This window comes from Onthophagus taurus, chromosome 6 (assembly GCF_036711975.1).
Source record: "Onthophagus taurus isolate NC chromosome 6, IU_Otau_3.0, whole genome shotgun sequence".
Lineage (NCBI taxonomy): Eukaryota > Metazoa > Arthropoda > Insecta > Coleoptera > Scarabaeidae > Onthophagus > Onthophagus taurus.
The window spans coordinates 12,835,520-12,860,313 of NC_091971.1; the positions used below are offsets into that span (position 1 = coordinate 12,835,520).

Consider the following 24,794-nt stretch of genomic DNA (forward strand, 5'->3'; position numbering starts at 1 on the left):
TTTAACAGTTTTCACGGCTAAACGAAACTATCTTATTGTGTGACAAACTTTTGGAATATCCTTCCTCGTCCATTAAAAATATTGAACCTCTCGAGTTTTAAGTATAAATACAAACGATGGAATCAATTTAGGTTTTCTGTTCATGGTGACTGGGGGAAGAACAGGCTTCACTACTTTGTGGTGTTGTCTGACCTAGCCACCTATTAGCCTTTGTAGTGTTGATGTAATTTGTTTTTTTTTTGAAACTTTATACTTATTTTTTTATTATTATTACGTTTTTGTATTTTGTTTTTTTTTACTTAAACTCTACAGGATGGTTCAAGTTCGATGTCCGAATAGGCTAACTCGGAAACTATAAGAGTTAGCAAAAAAGTAGCTTACATGTCATGATCTTGTTTTTCGAGAAACTGCTAATGCCGAAAACCTCAAAGCGCTATCGTCTTTTGTTTTTCCCCTAGAGGCCAAAATTGGAAATATCGTAAAATCAACAAGTGTATTTATCTTGGTTATTATTGTAGGTGGAGTATTATAACTGAGACGTTATGTGGACACTTTTTTACAGAGAATATCATGACGTAGTCAAAAATAATTTTTCGGTTTTAGATTTTGAGATATCATGACAATTTTCGTTTTTTTAAATGGAAACAACCACTGATTATTCGCTTATTAAATTCGTTATTTTTTTCTGATTACAAAAATATAGGGTTTGACAGGTCTATTTCTTATTGTTTTAGAATAAAGTGAAAAATAAACTTTTTTTAGTGGCACCAAAAAAAAATAAATTTACAGTTTCCTGTAAATTACGGAACTACAACTAAAAATTATTCTAATAAAAATTTATATAAAATTTACTTTATTTTCTAAAATGTAACATTTTAACATGTTACACTTTTCGTAATCCAGCTTAAAAACAGGATTTTTAATTTGACACTTTAGAAAACTTTTGAATACAAACAAATTAATTTGTCATTTAATAATAATAAAAAATGTGAAATAATGCAATCTATTCCAACTTTTGTATAAAACAAATATAAATTAAATAGTTCAACAAATATATTTGTTTTAAATATCATAAATGTTTTTTTAGTTATAATTTACAGGAAACTGTAAATTACACTAATTATAAGGGTTAAAAAAAGCATTATTATTATTATTAAATGTTTCTAGTTCTAGAAATCAGTTCTCTTGTTATAATCAAAATACTAACTTCACATAGGTAATGAAGATCTACTAAAAATAGGAAAAAACATTTTGTTTATAATAAAGATTAATTTTTTATTATGGAATACATAATTTTATAAAGTAGGAGTTCTTCTATACCAAAATCTAGCTCTAAAATCATCCGAACAAGTCAAAAAAGCAGCTTGAGTAGGCGAATGAGCAATTAATCGAACAGCTCCATTATGCCCTAAAGACATAAGTTGTTTTCTAGAAGCATTCCTAGAATTCCAAGCGCATAAAGATGTGGTGGCTTCATCAGGGAACAAAACATAGTCTTCAGTATGATTAAAAACAGCTTGAGCTTCATATTCTTGTTTTCCAGTTGTTCCAGCCCCAGTATAAGCAATTAAACATCGACTTGTGGTTAATTCCCACAATTTACAAATGGAATTCTTTCCAGATGATAACAAATATTTTCCATTCTTTGTAAAAGCAACAGAACATACCTCCAAACCATCATGAGCTTTCGAAAAAGTATTAATACACCTATTAGAGATTCCATCCCATAGCTTTATGCTACCATCTTTACTACATGTTGCATAAACCCGCGCATCTTGGGACCATTTCACGCAAGTAATTGTGCTGGTATGTTGGTGTGATGGAAAGCTACAGACAAAACATTGAGTTGTGTTAACATCATAAAGGCGAACAACCGGATGTTGAGTCCCAACAATTAAATAATCACCACTTGGGTGAAAAGACATGCATTTTAATGGTTCAGCTTCAGTGATTGTTTTAAAAGCTTTTTTAACACTTGCTTTTGAAATATCAAACATTTTTACGGTGTTATCTTTTGAACCTGAAACTAAAACAGGTTCTTTTGGGTGAAATTCAAGACATGTTACTTCTTCCATGTGATCATATAAAGTTCGAATTACAGGATGACCTTGTTGTTCACCTCTTGAAGGGTCCATTTCATCAGGAGCTGATTTTGCTAACATTCTGTCAACATCTAAAATCTGAAAAATTATTTTAATATTGTTAAAATAATTAATTATAGAAAATAAGTACTTTTATGCTAGCATCAACACTTCCTGTTGCAATTAATTGCCCATCACTTGAAAAACAACCAGCTCTACAATTTCCTTTATGGGAAGTAACATAAGCTGTTTCATATAAAGCCGGTTCAGGGGCTGGTAAATTTGCGTCAGTTTCAAATTCTAAATCTATAAATAAATAAAATTAAGGTGAACTTAAAGAATTTTTTGTATTTTAAGTAAATTACCTAAACCTGGACCAATAGAATTCGTTCCAATACCAAAGTTATGTGGTCTTTCTTTGCGATCAGGTTCATGTTCTAACCCGGCAATCATAATATGTAATAAACGATCGCTGGGGGCGCAAGCAGGTTCAGCTTGAACAGCGGATGTAAGATTTGTACCAATGGTTTGGTGTCCATCATAAAAGAGTTGACTAAAAATTTAATTACACCTTATTTAACACTTATTAAGAATTAAATTAGGTTACCTTATAATTAATCTATAAAGCAATTCTCTGCTTTTAACTAAATTTTTAGTATCAACTTCGGATTCCTTCATTTTTAACCAAGAAAATCAATTTTTAACACTTCGATTATTAACTGATGGAAATGTAAACAAAATTTTGAGGTTAGATTAATACCAACTTAAATCATACAATAATACTAAAATCACTGTTTTAAAATTCAAGTTCGAAATGTTAAAAAACCGGCTTTTTTTGCATGAAATCTTTTATTCTGTGTAGTGTGGCGTGGATGTATGTAGTGAAGTCTCAGAAGCTTGCCGAGATGTCTGGAGAGCTAAGAAATTCGATTGAGGAGGTGCATTTTGACCCTAACATACCCGAGCACCTAGATGATCCTTTTCAACTACAAAAAAAGGTGATTTAATAATTTAACGAAAGCTTCTTAATACTTATTTCCAAAAAAAATTTAGGTGTATGTGTGCCAATTATGTAACGTTCAAGTTACCAGTTCAAACGTATTAAAGAGACACAACGAGGGGCGAAAGCATAGGATGAGGGTCGAGAGACAAGGAAAAACTTTTAAATGCGACCTTTGTGATATTTCTGCTAATAGTCAATCTCAACTTGATGCTCACTTAAAAAGTAAGACAACATTTTTTTGAATCGCCATTTTGTTTTTTCCATTTATTGTCCATTCTTGTTTTTTTCAAAAAACTCTACACTACAAATTACTTGGCTATTATTTATAAAGTTTTAGTGCCATAATGCTTCTATCCACATTTTTTAGACTTCTTTTTCACATTAAATCAATATCTTCATATTTCAAGATCATCATATGAAAGCTAAATTTAGATATCATTTCAACAGAGAAGATTGTTCATGGAAAACTGAGACATAGCTAATCACAAAATTCGGTTGAAAGAGCCACCCAGGACATAGAAAATATGTTATCTACTTGATTTGAAACAACTATTACTACAAAATGGTAAAAAGGAGCTAAGTTTATCCAATTCATAAAATAGGGCTCATATTCTGGAATAGATTACAGTTCTTATGAAGCTATATTTGGCAGTAAAGGCAAAGTTGGCTTGAAAACATAATTGCCAACAGATGCTATTTCAGAATTCAATATAGAGGAAGATCTTGAAGAGGTGCTACTGTTTTAAAGACATCGAACTTGAGAGAACAACTTCGGCTATTAATTGATACACAACAGGAAAGAACAAAAAGTTGGTTTCATCTTTAAATAATACTGCGCTAGTTCTTTACGCCATTTATTTCTTGATGCCAACCATTTTCGCCGATTAAGTTTTAAAAATTCGTATAAAATCCATTTCTTGGAATATGAGTTTGAAAAATTCCCAAAGTGTTAATAAGAGTGTCCTCTTTCCAATGAACCAACCCGTTTTGAAAAATTACTTTTAGTTTTTGAGAAAACAATATTTGAAGTTTTGATAAAATTTTCGATGTTGCAATTTTCATCGATAATTTTCAAAATTCGCTATAAAATTAATTTCTTAAAGGATCCTTGTGGAAATATCAGCAATTATTAATTAAAGTATCCTCTTTTTAATGCAAAAAGCGGTTTTGAAAAATCACTCTTGGTTCTTGAGAAATAAATTTTTGAAATAATCTACAATTCTTTCGATTTTTGAGATTTTCGCCAATTAAGTTTTAAAAATTCGTATAAAATCCGTTTCTTGGAATATAACTTTGAAATTTTTTCAACGTGTTAATAAGAGTGTCCTCTTTCCAATGAACCAACCCGTTTTGAAAAATTACTTTTAGTTTTTGAGAAAACAATATTTGAAGTTTTGATAAAATTTTCGATGTTGCAATTTTCATCGATAATTTTCAAACTTCGCTAAAAAATTAATTTCTTAAAGGATCCTTGTGGAAATATCAGCAATTATTAATTAAAGTATCCTCTTTTTAATGCAAAAAGCTGTTTTGAAAAATCACTTTTAGTTCTTGAGAAATAAATTTTTGAAATAATCTACAATTCTTTCGATTTTTGAGATTTTCGCCAATTAAGTTTTAAAAATTCGTATAAAATCCATTTCTTGGATTATAACTTTGAAATTTTTTCGAAGTGTTAATAAGAGTGTCCTCTTTCCAATGAACCTACACGATTTGAAAAATTACTTTTAGTTTTTGAGAAAACAATATTTGAAGTTTTGATAAAATTTTCGATGTTGCAATTTTCATCGATAATTTTCAAAATTCGCTATAAAATTAATTTCTTAAAGGATCCTTGTGGAAATATCAGCAATTATTAATTAAAGTATCCTCTTTTTAATGCAAAAAGCTGTTTTGAAAAATCACTTTTAGTTCTTGAGAAATAAATTTTTGAAATAATCTACAATTCTTTCGATTTTTGAGATTTTCGCCAATTAAGTTTTAAAAATTCGTATAAAATCCATTTCTTGGAATATAACTTTGAAATTTTTTCGAAGTGTTAATAAGAGTGTCCTCTTTCCAATGAACCTACACGATTTGAAAAATAACTTTTAGTTTTTGAGAAAACAATATTTGAAGTTTTGATAAAATTTTCGATGTTGCAATTTTCATCGATAATTTTCAAAATTCGCTATAAAATTAACTTCATGAAGGATTTTTGTGGAAATATCACCAATTATTAATTAACGTATCCTCTTTTTAATGCAAAAAGCCGTTTTGAAAAATCACTTTTAGTTCTTGAGAAATAAATTTTTGAAATAATCGACAATTTTTTCGAATTTTACAACTTTCGCGATTAAGTTTTAAAAATTCGTATAAAATCCAGTTCTTGGAATATGAGTATGATAATTTCCCAAAGTGTTAATAAAAGTGTCCTCTTTATAATGAACCAACCTGTTTTGAAAAATATCTGTTAGTTTTTGAGAAAACAATATTTGAAATTTTAATAAAATGTTATGCTTTTCAAAGTATCCAGTAGCTACTGTAGGAGAGAACGTACTTATAAGAATTCCGGATGTAATAGAGAAACATACAGCCGGAATGTTATAGCAGTTATAATGTCTATTCAAAATGGAAAACTCTATAGATTAGATACAAAATACGGAATTTTAAACTAGCTGTATACAAGAAATCAATTTAATATTTGCAAGGATTTTCTTTTCAGTTAACAATGTTCTTAATAATGACATAAGTTTAAAAGAATGTGCTTGGTTGAGTTCGAAATTAGGTTGCTAACGATTTCAATATTGCAATTGTATGATTCAAATAGCTGTAAATGTAAAATGGTACAAATCAATTGTAATTCCAAATGCCATAGAAGTTCAACATGTTGCAGAAGAACGATAACTATGTTAGGAAACATCAGGAACAATGGTAACATAATATGATAAGAACAAAATTCATTGAGGTGGAGATGACCTTGATATGAAAAAAAAATCACAATCATCATCTCAATAGATATTAGGAACAATGTTGAAATATATAGGGAAAGCTGTTGATGAATAACCTAGAGAGATATTGGATATAATATTAAGAGTTGTCAACTTCACATATTTTAATCTCAAGATAGGACAATATTGAAGACTAGAGTTCCAACTAACAAGTATTGATACGAATTTTGTTGAATGACGTTTTTGCTCCTTCTGTTAAAACACATCTTAAAGTAAAGATACTGCCTCTTAAATGTGTGCTATTTATGAACTATGCTATTGCTCATCCTGCAAATATTGAAGGAATCCTTGATCCTGCAACTTTATTAAGATCAAATTGCTGTCACCTAACACCACACCCTTATTACAATCAATGGATGAGCAAGTAATTTCAAGCTATATACGAAAACCTTTTTTTCACAGTGTTTCCAGGTGACTAATGATTCAGATTTGACCCAGCAAGATTTCTGGAAGAATCATCTTAATATTATCCACCGCATAAATTTCGTTGATAAAGCCTGGAACAATGTCTTTTGCCGTACATTGCATTTAAAGACTTTGTGGAGGAGGCAGATACGGTACAAGACATTTAAACATTGGCAAAAGTTTGGAGTTCGAAATCATCGAGGATAATGTGCTGGAGTTACTGCAGAACCATAGTCAAGAACTCACTCGAGAAGAACATGCATCAGACGATCATTCAGCAGAAGAACATGAAGTGTCAGATGCGTCAACTGCGGAAATAAAGGATATTTGCAGTAAGTGGAATGATATTTCTGTAACTAAGTACTTATGGACATGGTACTGGCTGACGGGGAATCACGGCAAAATTCTCTACTTCCAGCTGGTATCTATGCAGAAATGTCTCCAAATAGATATCATCTGACACGTGAATCCTTTTTACCTGTGGTGCAATGTTGTAGGAAAAATGGCAATATTCGACCGAGGCTTGGACAACATGGGGGAACAATTAGACCTGTACACATTGTTAATCTCAAGGAGGTTTTGAATGTCGTTGAAAAGCAGCCTGGTATAAACATTAGGATACTTGCAGAGCAACATGGGCTATCATAATTTTGTGATTGGTTGCTACATTAATATTAGTTGAACATAAGCTTTACCAATAACGTTTTAGTTATGGATGAGGCGATTTTGAGCATTATTGTTGTCTAGTTAATTTCTTTCTTTAAATTACTTTTTTCCTATTATCTTTATAACTTTTACTGATTATTACTTTATTAATTTTTTGTTTATGATTTATAGGTTCAAAACACAAAGCGAAATTAATTAGAAGAGAAAATGCAAACCAAATGATGAATAAAGGAATTTGGATAATATTGTTTGGAGTGGTCGTAATATTCCTGAACCTGTTGCTTTTATTTAAGTACATTAATTTGATTCTATGAACGCAGTTGTTAATATTTAAAATAATAAATTATTTTGTTAGTTGTTGATAAGGAACTACTAATATATCATAAAAGCTTCTGATACTATTAGTATGCAGACATGAAATCATTTTAATCGATTGTAATAAAATGTTACCGATCTTATATCATTATAATTTAGGTATATATTTTTATTAGCAAAATTTTTTTTGTTTATTACTTACGTATCAATATGCAAGTTGTTGTATTGATAATTGAGTTTTATCTATTACTTTATGTGATTCATGTCATTAGTTGATTTATATAGATTTATATTTATATTCTTTTCATTTATTGCATGGTGCATGACTAAATGTTGTTGTTAATGTTATTTAAAGATATATTTAAATTTTATTGGGAAAAATGTTGCGTTGGCCTTAATTTATTAATAATTGTAAGAAAATACGATTCGATTAGCTACATAGAAATAAGTGAAGAGAAAAAACACAGGCACGCGATGTCTTAATATATTGATATTTACGACATTATATTGTCTTATTATATTCTATGTATAATATATCAATGATCTTTTTCAAATATCTAGGTTTTTTTTTATTTCTGTTTATTATTATGTTTGTCTTGTTACAAATGCAATAAAACAACAAGATAATATTTTTGATTCTTTAATATTTACACCGTTACATGTACAAGAGTACAATAGATCAATCAAAACAATTCAACATAACAAATATAAATACGATAGTATCATAAAGATATATGTGTATAGCTATTTTAGATTTTTTAGCTAATTTTCCTGAGTTATCATGTACATATTTTTTTTTGTATATGAAATTAATTTATAATCCACCTCCACTACGTTCAACAGATATTTTCTTTTTCAACAATGAAGCTTCATATTTCGCTTCTTCTAATTCGGCCATTCGTGCAAATCTCGAATAAGCTACGCGCCCCGATTTGATGGCAGCCATTAATTGCAAATATTCATCCAATTCAACTTGACCGTTCATATTTGTATCAATTTCTTTTAAAATCTCATGGAGTTCTTCTCCTGGAACGTCAGTTCCATCATCGCGCTAAAAAAACAAGATAAATTAAAATCACTTCAAACATAAAAATTGATAAAAAATAACCAACCTTAAGACTTCTTCTTATATCATTAATAGAAACATATCCTTTACTATCTTTATCAACAATTTCAAATCGCTTAGTAAATGTATTAACCTCATTATCAGTTAGATTAGCTGGATTTTTATCTCTACTTGCTCTATTCATCATTTGGCCCATTTCGTATTGAAGAAATTCAGTGGCTAATGCTTCTTGCCTTTGCTTTTCAGCATCTGACCATTTTAATTCTTCCCCCATAATATCAATAATATCGGGTAAAGCTTCTTGAGCGGCTTGGACGTTCAAAAAAGCTATCCTCAATCTCCTTCCGATCATATCAACAGCGGTCATGGCATATTCTTTTACACCATATTTAATATCAGCATCGATGTATGGAAATTCGGGGTGAATCTTTTTTCCGATAATTGGCCAACGTTTTCCCGTTAAGCAAGCCATCTTTGCCACATGAAAAGCTCGATCACCATAAGCTGTTGCTAAATGTTGAGCCGTTTCGAATTCTAATCCGAAATCTTGCACCAAACGAATGTACATTGTTGGTGTCCAATTATCAGCACCTTCTAATTTAATATTTTGGGTTTGGCACTCTTTGTATATTGGTTCAAGTTCAATACATTTTATCGCAGTATCGATTGTTTCTTCTGCCATGTGTCGATAAGTTGTCCATTTACCACCAGCTATTGTAATTAATTTCGATGGGCTAACGTGTATTATGTGATTACGAGCTAATGATTGTGTATCCGCTTTGTTCGGATCTGAAACTAATGGTCGAATTCCACTCCATGCGGAAAGTACATCACCTCTCCTAACTAAAAGGATTTAAGTAATAAAATTTATTAAAATTGAAATAAATTTACCTTCAACGTCTGGATTAAGATAATGTTTAACTTCTGATAAAATAAACAAGATTTCTTCTTCAGTTGGTTTTGGACTAAAGGTAACATCGCATGGCAAATCTGTGGTACCTGCTATTGTATGATTTTGAAATGGCAAAAAGAAAATAACGCGACCATCGCTTGTTGCGGGATCTAAAAGTCCCATTTGTTCAGGGCTATAGTATCCAGGAAGAACAATGTGAACCCCACTGCTCGGTGAGCAAATTGATTTAACTGTTGGATCATCCATCTTTCTGATTGTATCAGTGAATGGCCCCGTTGCGTTTATAACACATTTCGCTTTAACCTCCCATTCATTATTTGTTAAATTATCTTTGACAACGGCACCTTTTAAAATTCCGGGTTTGCCGTCTTTTCCAGGTTCTTTTATTAATTTTTTACAAGAAACATGGTTTACAGCTGTTGCACCATAACGTATTGCCGTTAAAGCTATCGCAAGATTCATTCTTGCATCATCTTGTTGACCATCATAGTATACGATAGCACCACGCAATTTTTCACCTTTTAACATTGGAAATAATTCCAAGGCATTTTTCTTACTTAATAAATAAGAGCTTTTTAATGTTTTTCCAGCAGCTACTATATCATACATTTTTATTCCAGCGTAAAAATATGGAACTTGCCACCAACTAAAAAAAAATATAATAAATATATTAAAATTTATATTTAAATATTAATGTTAGCTCTTATAGATAAAATCCAAATCGGGTTATTCCCCAAGTTGCTCTATTTCATGTTTATGGATGAACTCGGAGTATTTTCTGAGTTGCCTATATGATGTATAAATCAAGGATGGTAGTTCTAGTGCGTCTTCAGACGCATGGCTACAAACTATTTGCTTCTGCAAAATATTGCTTGGGAAGACTAGTTTCTGCTAGCAGATAGCTACTAACAGCTTGCAGAAGACTAGATACTACTTGAGAAGGCTACTTTCTGCTTGTAAATGGCTATTTAGTACTTGCAGAAGACTAAATACTGCTTGGGAAGACTACCTTCTGCTGACAGATGGCTACTTACTGCTTGCAGAAGACTAGATACTGCTTAGAAAAGCTACTTTCTGCTTGTAGCTGGCTATTTACTACTTACAGAAGACTAGATACTGCTTGGGAAGGCTACTTTCTGGTTGATACGGGTTTAGCCGCACGTCTCTCAAGACGGCTAAACCCGAATGATTCTAGTTCCAGGTCTAGTGTTAGTTCTAGTAACAATACTATTGTAAAACTAGAACTAACACTAGACCTAGAACTAGAAAGCTTCGAGTTTAGCCGTGCGTTTGAAAAACGCATGGCTATTTACTGCTTGCAGAAGACCAGATACTGCTTGGAAAGACTACTTTCTGCTTGTAGATGGCTATTTACTACTTGCAGAAGACTAGATACTGCTTGGGAAGGCTACTTTCTGGTTGTAGATGGCTATTTACTGCATGCTGAAGACAAAATACTGCTTGGGAAGACTACTTTCTGTTTCTAGTTCTAGGTCTAGTGTCAGTTCTAGTGTTAGTGTTAGCTCTAGTTTTAATTTTTATTCAGCGCTAGATTGTTATATACTTTAATTACAAGGAAATAGAAACACGAAGAAAGTTTGAGGTTAAGTGAAACGTTGACGAACCACAGATGAACTTTTTGTTACAAACTCTACATTAATTAGACAGGTTAAGGAACTTATTTCCTATTTAAATTTTTCTGATTTAAATCAAAATACGTTTTCATCTCCTGGTATCCTTTAAATTCAAGTTATAAATTTTCCACATGAGTTGGGCAATGAAGAACATTCCCAAACCATATAACTTTTGATTAATTCGATTCTTGTAAAGTCACTTTGAAAAGCCGTGTAACAGAAAGATCGCTGTGTCCTAACACCCATTTAATGTCGCTGCCTAGATTTTAGTATATCCCTGAAGTATTAAGTCTGTAGCTATTTTGACGTGGTGCCTGTTAATGCGTGTTTAGGCGAAACACGTGTAGCACCGAACTTAGAATTTTGAAATAAAGCATCGTTTAAGCCTTAATACGGCCTTTATTCACTTAACATTGAGAATCGAACGATGAAGCTGGAACAAACCTTAGCTTTACTGCTTAGAAACGCTACTTTCTGTTTGTAGATGGCTATTTACTGCTTGCAGAAGACGAGACACTGTTTGGGAAGACTACTTTCTAGTTGCAGAAGGCTATTTATTGCATGCAGAAGGCTAGATACTGCTTGGAAAGACTACTTTCTGCTTGTAGATGGCTATTTACTGCTTGCAGAAGACTAGATACTGCTTGGAAAGGCTACTTTCTAGTTGCAGAAGGCTATCTACTGCATATAACTCTTGATTAATTCGATTCTTGTAAAATCACTTTGAAAAGCTGTGTAATAGAAAGATCGCTGCGTCCTAACACCCATTTAATGTCGCTGCCTAGATTTTGGTATATCCCTGAAGTATTAAGTCTGTAGCTGTTTTGACGTGGTGCCTGTTGATGCCTGTTTAGGCGAAACATGTGTAGCACCGAACTTAGAATTTTGAAATAAAGCATCGTTTAAGCCTTAATACGGCCTTTATTTACTTAACATTGAGAATCGAACGATGAAGCTGGAACAAACCTTAGCTTTACTGCTTAGAAAGGTTACTTTCTGCTTGTAGATGGCTATTTACTGCTTGCAGAAGACTAGATACTGTTTGGGAAGGCTATTTTCTGGTTGGAGAAGGCTATTTATTGCATGCAGAAGACTAGATACTGCTTGGAAAGACTACTTTTTGCTTGTAGATGGCTATTTACTGCTTGCAGAAGACTAGATACTGCTTGGAAAGGCTACTTTCTGGTTGCAGAAGGCTATTTACTGCATATCACTCTTGATTAATTCGATTCTTGTAAATTCACTTTGAAAAGCTGTGTAATAGAAAGATCGCTGTGTCCTAACACCCATTTAATGTCGCTGCCTAGATTTTGGTATATCCCTGAAGTATTAAGTCTGTAGCTGTTTTGACGTGGTGCCTGTTATGCCTGTTTAGGCGAAACACGTGTAGCACCGAACTTAGAATTTTGAAATAAAGCATCGTTTAAGCCTTAATACGGCTTTTATTTACTTAACATTAAGAAACGAACGATGAAGCTGGAACAAACCTTAGCTTTACTGCTTAGAAAGGCTACTTTCTGCTTGTAGATGGCTATTTACTGCTTGCAGAAGACTAGATACTGCTTGGAAAGGCTACTTGCTGGATGCAGAAGGCTATTTATTGCATGCAGAAGACAAGATATTGCTTGGGAAGACTACTTCCTGCTTGCAGATGGTTATTTACTGCTTGCAGAGGACTAGATACTGCTTGAGAAGACTACTTTTTGTTTCTAGTTTTAGGTCTAGTGTCAGTTCTAGTGTTAGTGTTAGCTCTAGTTTTAATTTTTATTCAGCGCTAGATTGTTATATACTTTTATTGAGCTAAAAGTTGAATTAACTAATACAGAACGTAGAAAATTATTTATTCAAATAGTTTAAAGTGCAAATTGAACAAGTAAAAGTCTTGACTGTTATGGCTATTTGTCTTAAGTTTAAAAAGTTAATTAAAATGAAGTATAAAAATAAACGTTATCTTACGTATAAACTGGTAGCATAATAGGTAAAGGTTTAGCTAAATGAGGTGCAGAATCCAAAACAGTGGCACGTTCATGTAAAGCTTCTTTGACCATCCGATATTGTTCAATGTCAAGCTGCATTATGGCTTTTTGCAAATAGCGCACCCCGCCGTGCAGAAGTTTTGTGCTTCTGCTAGAAGTTCCGCTTGAAAAATCGTCTGCTTCAATCAAAGCCGTCTTTAGACCCCGAGTTTGCGCATCCAGCGCGCATCCAGCACCTGTGGCTCCACCTCCAATTACTAATACATCGAAGCAATCATTTTTTAAAGAATTAATGAGTTCTTCTCGGGAAGGTAATGGGCCCTTTTGAAAGCAAAATTTTGTTTTTGCGCTTACAGTCCCCCACTAATAAGAATAAACATCTTTTAGATTCTCTGTTAGTATTATTATATACAGGGTGAATCAAAATGTTATCGGTTGTAATAATTTTGATTTACCTCGTACATGAATAGTATCGTCAAATGAACTTACTTTTCTTTCTCTCTCATCCGTGAGTAATAAATATGTAGTTCCTACTCCAAAAGCGGTGGCAAAACTGGTTATAATAATTTTACGAAATCTGGAAGACATCTTCAGGTAGTAGTAAAATTCTAAAATAAGAAAGCGTTAATTTTTTGAAATGTTTTTTAAATATTTTCTAACACAACAATGAGTTTGCAAAGAAAAAATTGCTGTTCTTAATGAGTAAGTTAATTAACCTTTGAAAGACACATAAATGTCAAAATTTAAAAGGCTTCGGTTGCTGGGAAACGATTTTCTTAAAATTTCTTTAACCCAATTCTAATTATTGTGAAACTTACCTATATTATTGTAATTTTTCTAACCATTGATCAGTTACACTCGATGACCTTAGAGAATCTTAGAGGTGAATCCACCAGCTGGGCAAGTTTTGGCTGTATCCCAGATGTTTGGCATTTGAATTCCGAACACAACATGCTCTGCCCGCCCCTTTTTATCCGGCGGTTTTCAAAAGAACTACTCAATCGATTTGAAATTTCAGAGAAAATAAGAATTTCCAACGTAATTTTAATTTTAACCCGACGCGTATCTAAATGGAAATTACGCAAAACCAGCCTTGATATTTTATTGAGGATTTACTTGTATTTACACAGTATAAAACCTCGTTGTCGTTCGATTTTTTTCTCTAATTTTAATCGTTACTTCTCATTGTGTGCTGGATATAAAACTGTAATTATCTGTATCATAATCGCGGTTTTAATCGAGGAAAAATAATAACGATTTTCCTGTTCACGCCCAACAACGTTTCGTCCCCACCACGGTAGAATGTGCTACTTTTCTAGGAACATAAAATTATTCTACATAATTTCGAAAATGATTTATTTGAACTAGTGTGCGAATAATCTTTGGACTATTAAAAACGCGATAATAAATAATAAGATAAATAAATTCTAGTTAATACAATTTTATTAATTATATAATAAATTATATTCGCTGGTTTTTCGAAATTAAATAATTCTATCAAGTTTTTTCAGATTATATTTTCGATTCTTTTTGACTGTTTAAATCGTCATTGCTGCTTTGATAAGAATCAACTTGATGGTGATAACATTTTTTAAAATAAAGATTCCTATTTTATAGTTTATAATTTTGTATCCATCTTTTAATTGAAAGTCTATCAACTTTTGTTATACACGGTTTATAAGATTCCTTTCAAATCTAAGTAATGTGTTTTGTAAAATGTGTAAGAGGTGGCGCTAAAACTCTTCTGTTCAATTATTTGAAATCATTTAAAACAAAAAAATGCAGTTAGTTATTATTATAGCTATTATAATTATTAGTGATGGAACGGATAGTGATTGCAAAATTCGAAAAATTCCCAATCATTTCAAAAATTTATTACTCAAAAACTAAAAGTGATTTTTCAAAACGGCTTATTGCATTAAAAAGAGGATACTTTAATTAATAATTGGTGATCTTTCCAGAGGGATCCATCAAGAAACTAATTTAATAGCGAATTTTGAAAATTATCGATGAAAATTGCAACATCGAAAATTTTATCAAACCTTCAAATATTGTTTTCTCAAAAACTAAAAGTTATTTTTCAAAACGTGTTTATTCATTGGAAAGAGGGCACTCTTATTAACACTTTGGGAAAATTTCATACTCATATTCCAAGAACTGGACTTTATACGAATTTTTAAAACTTAATCGGCGAAATTTACAAAATTCGAAAAATTGTCAATCATTTCAAAAATATATTTCTCAAAAACTAAAAGCGATTTTCCAAACGGCTTGTTGCATTAAAAAAAGGATATTTTAATTAATAATCGAAAGTGATAACAGCGACAGTTCTGTTAGTAATGAATGTGATGATGAATTACAAGCGAAGAGAAGAAAACTAAACGAAACTGCAACAAGAGATTTTATATATCGTATTGGGATTGTTACTATGAGGTTGCTAATAACAAACCTGACATAAATAAAGTTGTATTCAATGAAATAAGTGCTATTGGAGTTGAATTTGCAACTCTGAACTCTTGAACTCTGCAGTGTCCAACACCTAAAAGAGATACTAGTTCGTGTGAATGGTGATTTTCATAAATGGCCGGATAGGTCGGATACCGGATATTTGCCGGATATCCGTTCTACCACTAATAATAATTATTATATTATAGTTATTGCAGAACAAAATTTTGTTTCTATTTTGTAGTTTTCAATAATGTTATGATTTTGGTTCATGATCTGCACAAAAGTGTGTGTACTGGACTGACTGATGGGGGTCAGAAATGTGAAGTCTTGCCATCAACTATAGAAAGTCAGGCTGCATCAATTTTCCTGTTTATGCAAAATAGTATTTGTTTCCTTCAGCATATGGCCCAGTATTTTCTTCTCTATTCATTCCAGCATGTCTGGGTCCTTAATGTAGTGTAGAGTTCACTTTCTTCATATTATTGTAGCTTCTTAGGATTTAAATTTCGTTCGTTATTATCCTTGTCTTCGTTAGTGCTCAAAGTAATTGCTGTCCTTTTATGACATGTTGTAGCTTATTTGTTGTTTTATTCTCTATAGTTAGTCTCTTCGCGGCTTGTATAGTAGAGCAGTATTTATATCAATGTTATTTTGGTCAAGATCGATATTTAGTTGTCGAACGCATGTTTATCAAAATTTGAATTTAAAAAAAACTCTCATGAAATATACAAAAACAGTCTTTTTTGACTTACTTCACTGGATTTTTCTAAGTTGATTTTTTCCTCAAGAACCAGCAATGATTTATGTTTTGCGAAATTTCTTCATACTTGTTTTGGTGAGATGGCGTTCTTGTGGCTAGACCCTTCTCGCAACGACTTAGGTGAGTCGTTGCATGTTAGTACGTCTAGAACACGTATCTTCCCTGGTTAGCAATTGGCAAAAAATCGACGAACAGTGATTATTTGTTATTGATTATTTGAGTTGGCAGTAAATACCAATTTGTTACACAACTGTTTGAGTTAACAACACGTTAACGTTAACCCAAAGCAACGCTACACCAGACATCAGAATTTTGTTGTAAACCAAGAAAATAAACCACCGCAGTGATGACACTAACTATTTTTTATTTAGATGTTCTTCTAACAGCGACAACTTGTATTCTACTTTTTTCAACTCGTCGACGTCACGTGCAATGCAATGAAAAACAGGTATTACATTTCTCTGCATCAGCATATTCAGCCGCTTGTTGCTAAGTTAAAATAATGTTAACATAATGATTAAAAAATGAACTTACAACTTTTTGTGGTAGTCCTTCTTTAATTTTTCTTATGATAATAATTATATTTTCCATTTTGACCTGGAAGAACCTGTTATTATGAAATAATAAAAAACGGAGCGGCCATACGGAGTCGTAAGCCTTTTCGTTATATAATAGCACCGTAATAGTCTCTTGCGTTTTCTTTTGAAGAAATTCCAATGTGGTAGGAAGCTTAACAACTTGGTATACAGCTTTTCTGCGTTTCCCGAATCAAAGTTAATTATTGATCTTCTTCTTTGATTTCTTCTTGAAATCGTTCCAGCTTAAGTATTTCTATAATATTCGGTAAATTAGTCAGCAAAATGATAGGTCTCCTATTCCTGGGTTGTGATGATTTTTCCCGGTTATGGGATTATTAGCACCTTTGACGTTTTTTTTGTACTAGTACTATTTCTATTGGTATGGAAATGAATGGAGCTCATTCTCATACCAGTAGATTAATTTATTGGTATTAATTGTCCTCGTTATTTGATATTCTGCATGTTCCAGAAACATCTTCCCCGGCTTGTAGGAAATGCCGTTTATTTTTGACAGCTTTTATGGAATTACTGTGTTCACTCTCTCTTCAAGAGGAGTTAAGAAGGATTTTTGTTTGCATTCTCACTTTTATATTATATTTTTCTATCATTTTTTAAATGACTTCTTGTAATACTCTTCTCCTTTATTAATCATCCCCTTCTATGGATAAATCTAGTTTGTTTTTCATTGTTAACTGAAATTACCATTGAAATTTGCTTCTTTCATTATCTTTTAATTGTGCAGTTTAAGTCTTAAAATTTCAAAATTTATTTCCTCTTCTTCCTCTATTTCCATAACGATATATCAGATGCTCACCCAAGATCTGAAAAGGCTACATCTTTTGATCACGACATTGCTCTTTTTTGGTAATTTTCCTCAGTTTTTCCCTAATTTTTCTTATTCGATTTCCCCAGGCTGAATTTATTGCGCTCAAATCGTCGTTTTCCCAAATTTCTATAATTCCTCTAGATATCTCGTTCTTCGATGAACAAGTGTATCTTACTTGGTATGTTGCGGTGCATAAAATTGTGTTTAGAGAGACTGTATGTAGATTGCAACACTTCATTAGCCGGTGCTTTCTATCTTCTCTAATGCACATAAATACTGTTTTTTTAGCTTTATGGCATGGTTTGTAATTCCGTTTATGTTTCATGGCACCAGTCTGATTTTCTGAAATGGAAACATGTCATGGATTTATTTACTGCCTGAAAAGAACTGTTACATCATTTCCGTAACTTGAGGCATGATGCAAAATGTTTCATATTTCAAAATTTTTCATTTTATCACAAATAAAGGATTTTGCAGAAAAAGTAAATTTTAGGCATGGTGACCGTTGGTGGCATTGCTGATTAATATTTTGATATTTTAATGATCAATATCAAGTTATTTTACAATAAAACTTTTGATGCTTTTAAATTGTTAAAAATTGCCATTTCCGATTTGATAAGAATAAATTATAGTATTGATAACATTTTTAATCTATATTTTTATTTTACATTCGATAAAGTTTTTTTTTAATTAAAAATGTATCGACTATTCTAGTATATATTAATATGACTAATAATAAGTTTTCAGTCATTGGTCGCTTGTTCCGTTGTTTGAATTCAACGAGGGGTTGGCCCTCGTTGAATTCATTCGATTGGACGTAACTCACCCCAAGCGGTAAAATCGCCCCCTTGTTTTTTAAAAAGCTTTTTAAACACCCAATAGAATACCACGATTTTTTTACGGTGTACATAAAAATGTACATAAATGGGAACTGAATCCAATCCAAAACATTCGATTTTATTTGCTTTGTATTTTTTTTTATGCGAAGTATTCAGATTTTTGGGCAAACCCAGTTACTTAACATCTAACATCTGCCTTTGTTCAAAGTTTCCCTTCGAATTCTCAATTTCGTTTGTTATAGGCATAATAAACAATGGTCGGGGATTAACCTGGACGATAGAAATGAAAAAAAAAACTTAAATATTTGGGGATATCCGGGCACGTGGACAGATCAGATTTTTTTCGAGGCTTTTTTTGTATGTATGTAAAAAGCTGTCAGGGAGGCCAACGGTCAATCTCTTTTGTTGCAAAAAAAGCTTTTATTTTTTTTACGATAGATTTGGATCAAAACATTTAACTTACATATATATCATATATTTATTTCTTATTATTTAATATAATTAATATTTAAGAGTTAAAATGATAGAATCGTTTTGTGATTATGAGAAATACTTTTTGAATATTAACGAGTTAGAAAATTAGTGAGTAAACAGATGCAAAAATTGACAATTTCTGTTTATAAAGGGCCCTAGTTAGCGATGACACGTGATTGACAGGGCTTTGTTAGTGACCGTTTATCGATAAAACCGAAAAGTGGACGTGACATGTTCAAAGAAGATATAGGGGAAGTTTTTTTCCATGTTCTTAACAGTATGGTACAAATTATTCGCAATCAAAAAATTTTTCCTCAAAATAATTATTAATAAAGTCTAAAATTAAGATATTTTAAAATAACGTTGTTTGCCACGTTTAACTATTTACATAGAGTAACTGGTCGAAATGTGAAAGATTTTTGGATCACCTGGTCATCTAAATTTTGCAGTCCGCGCGACCATCTGCTGTCATTGTGGTGCAGAAATGACCGGAGCGGCTCGTAGGCAAGATATGAGGGTAGACGACGACAACAATAAAAATGTGAAACGGGGAGTAGACAATTTTCGGTGGCGGCACAACTTCCGAGTCGGATCTATTGGATCTATTCAACCTTGAAGTAAATTAGAATGCCCATTGTATGTTTGACGATTATTATTAGCATTAGCTATCCCGCAGATCCATTTATGCACCATATTTTTTTTTTATGACGGTTGAATTTCAACTATTAATACCAAATATTCTATATAACATTAAGTTTGTATATATATTTCCTTCATAACAATATTTCTATACTCTATAGGATTACTTTTTTAGTTCGATTGCAGCTTAATTATATCAAAAGCATTTTTTAAACTAATATTTAATTCATGTACTTTGCAAATATCTCAACCACTTGGATTAGTACAATTTGGCATATTTAAACAAATTTACATAACATCAACAATGAAGTGATATTAGAATATTGGATTTCGCAAGAAAACGCAGAACATTTTCTATTTATTTAAAAAGTGTTGATGAAATATTTCTTGATTAAAAATGTTAGTAATATAAGTACGAAGGCTTTCACGGCCGGTGTGAATTAAACTAAGATTAGAACTAACACTAGAAACTTTCGGGTTTTGCCGTGCGTCTTTTAATAAAAGGTTTGACGTTTCGGATGCCATGTTGCAACCTTCTTCAGAAACTGGTTCGAAGTGACGAGATCAAAAATCGGTAACTATATATAAGTCGGAAAAACTAATTAATAATCAGTTAACGCTAATTACAAACTAATTAATAACTAATTGCGTCGCGTCCGGTGTGAGGCGGGAAGAGGTCTTTGTGTTCACCACCATCTTCCATGTTTTGCTAAGCTCCCAGCCATCCTCTCTGTTGACGTTATTTTTGTGTCGGTGGATCTCTATGGCTTCTCTTGTCAGTCTTTGGTAGTATCTGTTGTCCCTAGCCAGCACCTTTGTTTGTTCGAAGTCTATTCGTCTAATTAATAACTAATTGCGTCGCGTCCGGTGTGAGGCGGGAAGAGGTCTTTGTGTTCACCACCATCTTCCATGTTCTGCTAAGCTCTCTGGGGATAGGTTGGTAAGTTTCGATGTGGAATCCCTTTTTACTAGGGTACCAGTTAAGGATGCTGTAGAGGGTCTTCGCCGAAAACTCATTCCGGAGGGTTTACCAGGATACGTGCCAGATCTGGTGGAGTATTGCTTATCGTCGACGTATTTCAGCTGGAAAGGAGAATTTTACGAGCAGTTCGAAGGGGCAGCCATGGGATCTCCACTATCGCCAGTTATAGCTAATTTCTACATAGAATTATTCGAAGAGGACGCTTTGAAGAAGAGCCAGTGGAAACCAAAACTATGGTTCCGATATGTGGATGACACGTTTGTGATATGGCAACATGGTCAAAAACGGCTCCAAGAGTTCTTGGATCACTTGAACTCTCAACATCCTATGATTAAGTTCACAATGGAAACAGAAACTGCCAAAAAAACTACCTTTCCTAGATGTGTTGGTCACCAGGACGACAAATGGAGATATAGAACTTGGTGTATACCGAAAGAAGACCCATACCAACAGGTATTTACAGGCATGTTCACATCATCATCCCCAACAGAAGAGGTCCGTGATCCGTACATTATTTCAACGAGCAGCGAGGCTATGTGAAGGAGAGAACTTGAAGAAGGAGCAACACTTTCTACGAGGCGTGCTGTAGAAGAATGGATAACGAAAGAGGACACGGTAAGTACAAAAACACTTGGATTTATCTGTCTTCCTTATGTTTCAGGTGTAACGGAACGAATTGCTAGGCACCTCAAGAAGAACGACATCGTAGTGCGGTACGGCGCGGTCAGCAAAATTCGGAACACACTCCCGATAGCCAAGGACAAACTAACTCCATTAAAAGGAGCGGGAGTCTATCGACTATCGTGTAGTTGTGGGAAGGTTTATGTCGGCCAAATTGGACGCAACGTCGAGTGCCGCATCAAGGAGCATGAGAGGGATGTAAGGCTCTTCAGCCTTCAGATCCAGCAGTCGGCGGTTGCGGAACATTGCCATGCAGAGGGGCACCGAATAGACTTCGAACAAACAAAGGTGCTGGCTAGGGACAACAGGTACTACCAAAGACTGACAAGAGAAGCCATAGAGATCCACCGACACAAAAATAACGTCAACAGAGAGGATGGCTGGGAGCTTAGCAGAACATGGAAGATGGTGGTGAACACGAAGACCTCTTCCCGCCTCACACCGGACGCGACGCAATTAGTTATTAATTAGTTTGTAATTAGCGTTAACTGCTTATTAATTAGTTTTTCCGACTTATATATAGTTACCGATTTTTGATCTCGTCACTTCGAACCAGTTTCTGAAGAAGGTTGCAACATGGCATCCGAAACGTCAAACCTTTTATTAAAAGACGCACGGCAAAACCCGAAAGTTTCTAGTTTTAGTTCTAATCTTAGTTTAATGTTAGTAATATTAATAATTTTCTACTAATTAGCTTAAATGTTAAAATGGTGAGAATATCACATCAGTTATGTTGTTATAGAAGAATCAGTTATCTGTATTTAGGCATAACTGCCTATTTTTCTTCATATTTCTGTCATTTGGTTGATGTGCTCATTCTATTTCTTCTTTCTCTCCAATACCCAATCATTGATGTTATGTATCCTGCAAACCTGTCTGATGTTCTCACTTCTTTCTCTGTCCATCAATGTTTTCCCAACTATTCTACGCATTATTTTGATTTCGGTAGTTTCTAGCATTCTGTTTATTTTGGATGTTTCCGCTCGAGTTTCTGCCGTGTATGTTAATATAGATCTAATTGCGGTCTTGTATATCCGGGTTTCTTCTAATATGTTTATTTCGCCATGTTCTATCATTTAGGTACGCCGCTGTCCTTGCCGCTCTTGCAGCTTGATTCCTTACTTCGGTCTCAATATCCCCGTATCCAGATATTTCAATGCCCAAATATATGAATTTCATTTGTTGGTGTAATATTTTATCATCGACCACCAGCTTACATCATCAGTTATGATTGCATTGATTTCTGTCAATAATTTCAGTTTGTACTAACTTCTAGGAAGTTTTTAGTACTGACTTGACTTAGCTCCAACACTCAAGTTTTCATTCATTTTCATTCAGAGTTTGAATCATATACTTGGATTGGGTTGTACAATATTAGAAGTACAAATTTGAGCGTTTACGAATTCAATAAGTAGTTTTTCTAGTGTTTATAACGTATTTTATTTATTAAAATTGGATATCTGCAATGATATCGTGCAGGGTCAATTAATGTGCAAAATTTCTTCTAAACCGGGAGAATGATTCTAGAATGATTTTACAAGAAATGTCACATATATTGATAAAAAACATACATACAAATGGTTGTAAAACAGTACGTACTACGTAATTCTCTAGAGTAAGATGACACAAACTTTAAAGAACTTGAAAATCTGTTGCAAAATGCGCACAGATTGGAAAAATGTAGTTTTCAGAAAAAGACGTCCGAAACCTCTAATCAGCAATTCCTGCACCGTACATTTGTACTTCCTAAAGATTATTTTCTCCTTCCGCAGCTAATCTGTCTGATAATAAGCTTCTAAGAGCTTCTTTAGCTTCATCGGTTATGGAGTACTCAGCGTGGGCAATGTGACGCGACGTCAGTTCGCTTCATGGTAAAACTCAAAGCACGACCTTCTAATTTTTAATTTTAGTAGTTCCAGTATTTCTATGATTCTTGTAACGTGCTTGTAAATGACCATCATCAAAATTGCATGATTGCAAATATCGGACGCAATATCAACCCCTTTCTTGTCATTATAAACTGTTTTCAGTGCCATAGACCATAACACAGTGTTGTAACTTTCATTACTAGTAAAACCAAAATACCTGGATATACAGGTGTCTCAGCGAGAGCGGTCATTAGACGTTTCTGGGGTTCCAGATAGAGAATCCAGATTTAAGATTATCAATTGCGTTCGACTAAAATATTTTCAGATTTCTAACACTTCCGGTTATACCGGAAGTCGCCACCTAATTTATTTTTTTATATGGGACACCCTGTATATTTGTACATATTTGAATTTGTCTGTTTTCAAAGTTTATAAATAACTTTACTTTTTGCAAAAATTGCAATTTTTCGTTTTATCTTTGATTCATCATGAATTTTCAAAGCCCTCTAGCGACTAAACTAAGCAATTTTGAATATAGATAAGTTTAGTTAAATCATCATATTTTTGGTCAAGGTACTTGTGGTCTTCCGTTGTACACGTCATTTCTGGACACCTGTATAGCCTTGTATATCTTATTTTTCGTTTTCCGTGATATCTCTTTCTTATTAATACAGTTGTTATTTATGGCATACTATGTCTGCACTGCTTTAGCTATTCTTTTATTTATTGCTTTCTGTGAACCACTATTGTCACTCTTAAATATTAGAATGTTTCCACTTGTTCTATTTGTGCTCCTTCTATTTTAATGTCCATCTCTGTTCTTCACTTATTACCATGGCTGTGGTTTTGTTCTTGTTCATTATCATTCCAAATTCGTTCAGTACTTTATTTTTACTTATTTAACTGATTAACGTTATACCTCTATAATTGGTACAATTAGTGATTTCTTCCAGTCTAGTATTTGTTTTTCTTTTCTGGTATTTGCTACGTGTTCCATCTCGTTTTACAGATTTTTAGCATTACTTTTCTCCCTTTTTGTCCCATATACTGGAGTATTTCTGTTCTTACCTCATTCCAGTCTGGAGCTATTTTATTCTTCAGTGTGTTTATCGCTTCCTCCAATTCGACAAGTTTGAAATGATAGTGTTTCTGTAAAATTTTATTTTCCGCTGATTATTTTTTCCAATTTTGGCTCTCTATTAGTATCATATAGAGATGAGAAAAAGTTGTTTGTACTCTTTCTTTTCCTATCTCTGCTACTTCCAAAACTATTTTGTCATTTTCTATAAAACAAATTGGTGGTGCCTAGAACATTACAGAATCATGTGCACTTATGACTTAAATAGTTTTTTTATAAAGTAGTATAAAAATATCATCGAATTTTTTGATCTTCTTTCTTAATTGACTTTATGGACTAGTATCAGTCTTCTACAAGAAATAAGATCTACTTGATGCATTCATTTTCTAATATTTTTTCCATTTGCCTAAAATCTGATCTATATCTAATATTATTTTGATTGAAAAGTCTAAGAATACAAACTGTGCACAAGCTCTCAATACGTGCTAAATTTAGTGCATCTCTTTCCTCAATAACTATGATATACATAAGTGTTATGGTCATCTAGTCTAGTGGATATTCTGCTGTTTTAT

General features: G+C 32.9%; 3 protein-coding genes across 3 annotated transcripts; 1 reads left to right on the forward strand and 2 right to left on the reverse strand.

Moving 5' to 3' along the window:
• Nucleotides 1–1,249: 1,249 nt before the first annotated feature.
• Nucleotides 1,250–2,829, reverse strand: LOC111417820 (cleavage stimulation factor subunit 1 Cst50). Its single transcript, XM_023050203.2, has 4 exons — nucleotides 2,689–2,829; nucleotides 2,447–2,634; nucleotides 2,233–2,387; nucleotides 1,250–2,180 (listed from the first exon to the last, which is right to left on the reverse strand). The coding sequence occupies exons 1-4, from the start codon at nucleotides 2,757–2,759 to the stop codon at nucleotides 1,296–1,298; spliced, it is 1,299 nt and encodes a 432-aa protein (XP_022905971.1). The 5' UTR covers nucleotides 2,760–2,829; the 3' UTR covers nucleotides 1,250–1,295.
• Nucleotides 2,830–2,933: 104 nt separating this feature from the next.
• LOC111417807 (zinc finger protein 385D-like) lies at nucleotides 2,934–7,534 on the forward strand. Its single transcript, XM_023050186.2, has 3 exons — nucleotides 2,934–3,079; nucleotides 3,135–3,306; nucleotides 7,317–7,534. Exons 1-3 carry the CDS (start codon nucleotides 2,954–2,956, stop codon nucleotides 7,457–7,459), a joined length of 441 nt encoding a protein of 146 aa, XP_022905954.2. The 5' UTR covers nucleotides 2,934–2,953; the 3' UTR covers nucleotides 7,460–7,534.
• A 550-nt stretch (nucleotides 7,535–8,084) lies between these two features.
• LOC111417826 (glycerophosphate oxidase 1) lies at nucleotides 8,085–14,074 on the reverse strand. Its single transcript, XM_023050208.2, has 6 exons — nucleotides 13,868–14,074; nucleotides 13,539–13,657; nucleotides 13,030–13,412; nucleotides 9,418–10,085; nucleotides 8,573–9,369; nucleotides 8,085–8,511 (listed from the first exon to the last, which is right to left on the reverse strand). Exons 2-6 carry the CDS (start codon nucleotides 13,635–13,637, stop codon nucleotides 8,275–8,277), a joined length of 2,184 nt encoding a protein of 727 aa, XP_022905976.2. The 5' UTR covers nucleotides 13,638–13,657; nucleotides 13,868–14,074; the 3' UTR covers nucleotides 8,085–8,274.
• Between the last annotated feature and the right edge of the window lie 10,720 nt (nucleotides 14,075–24,794).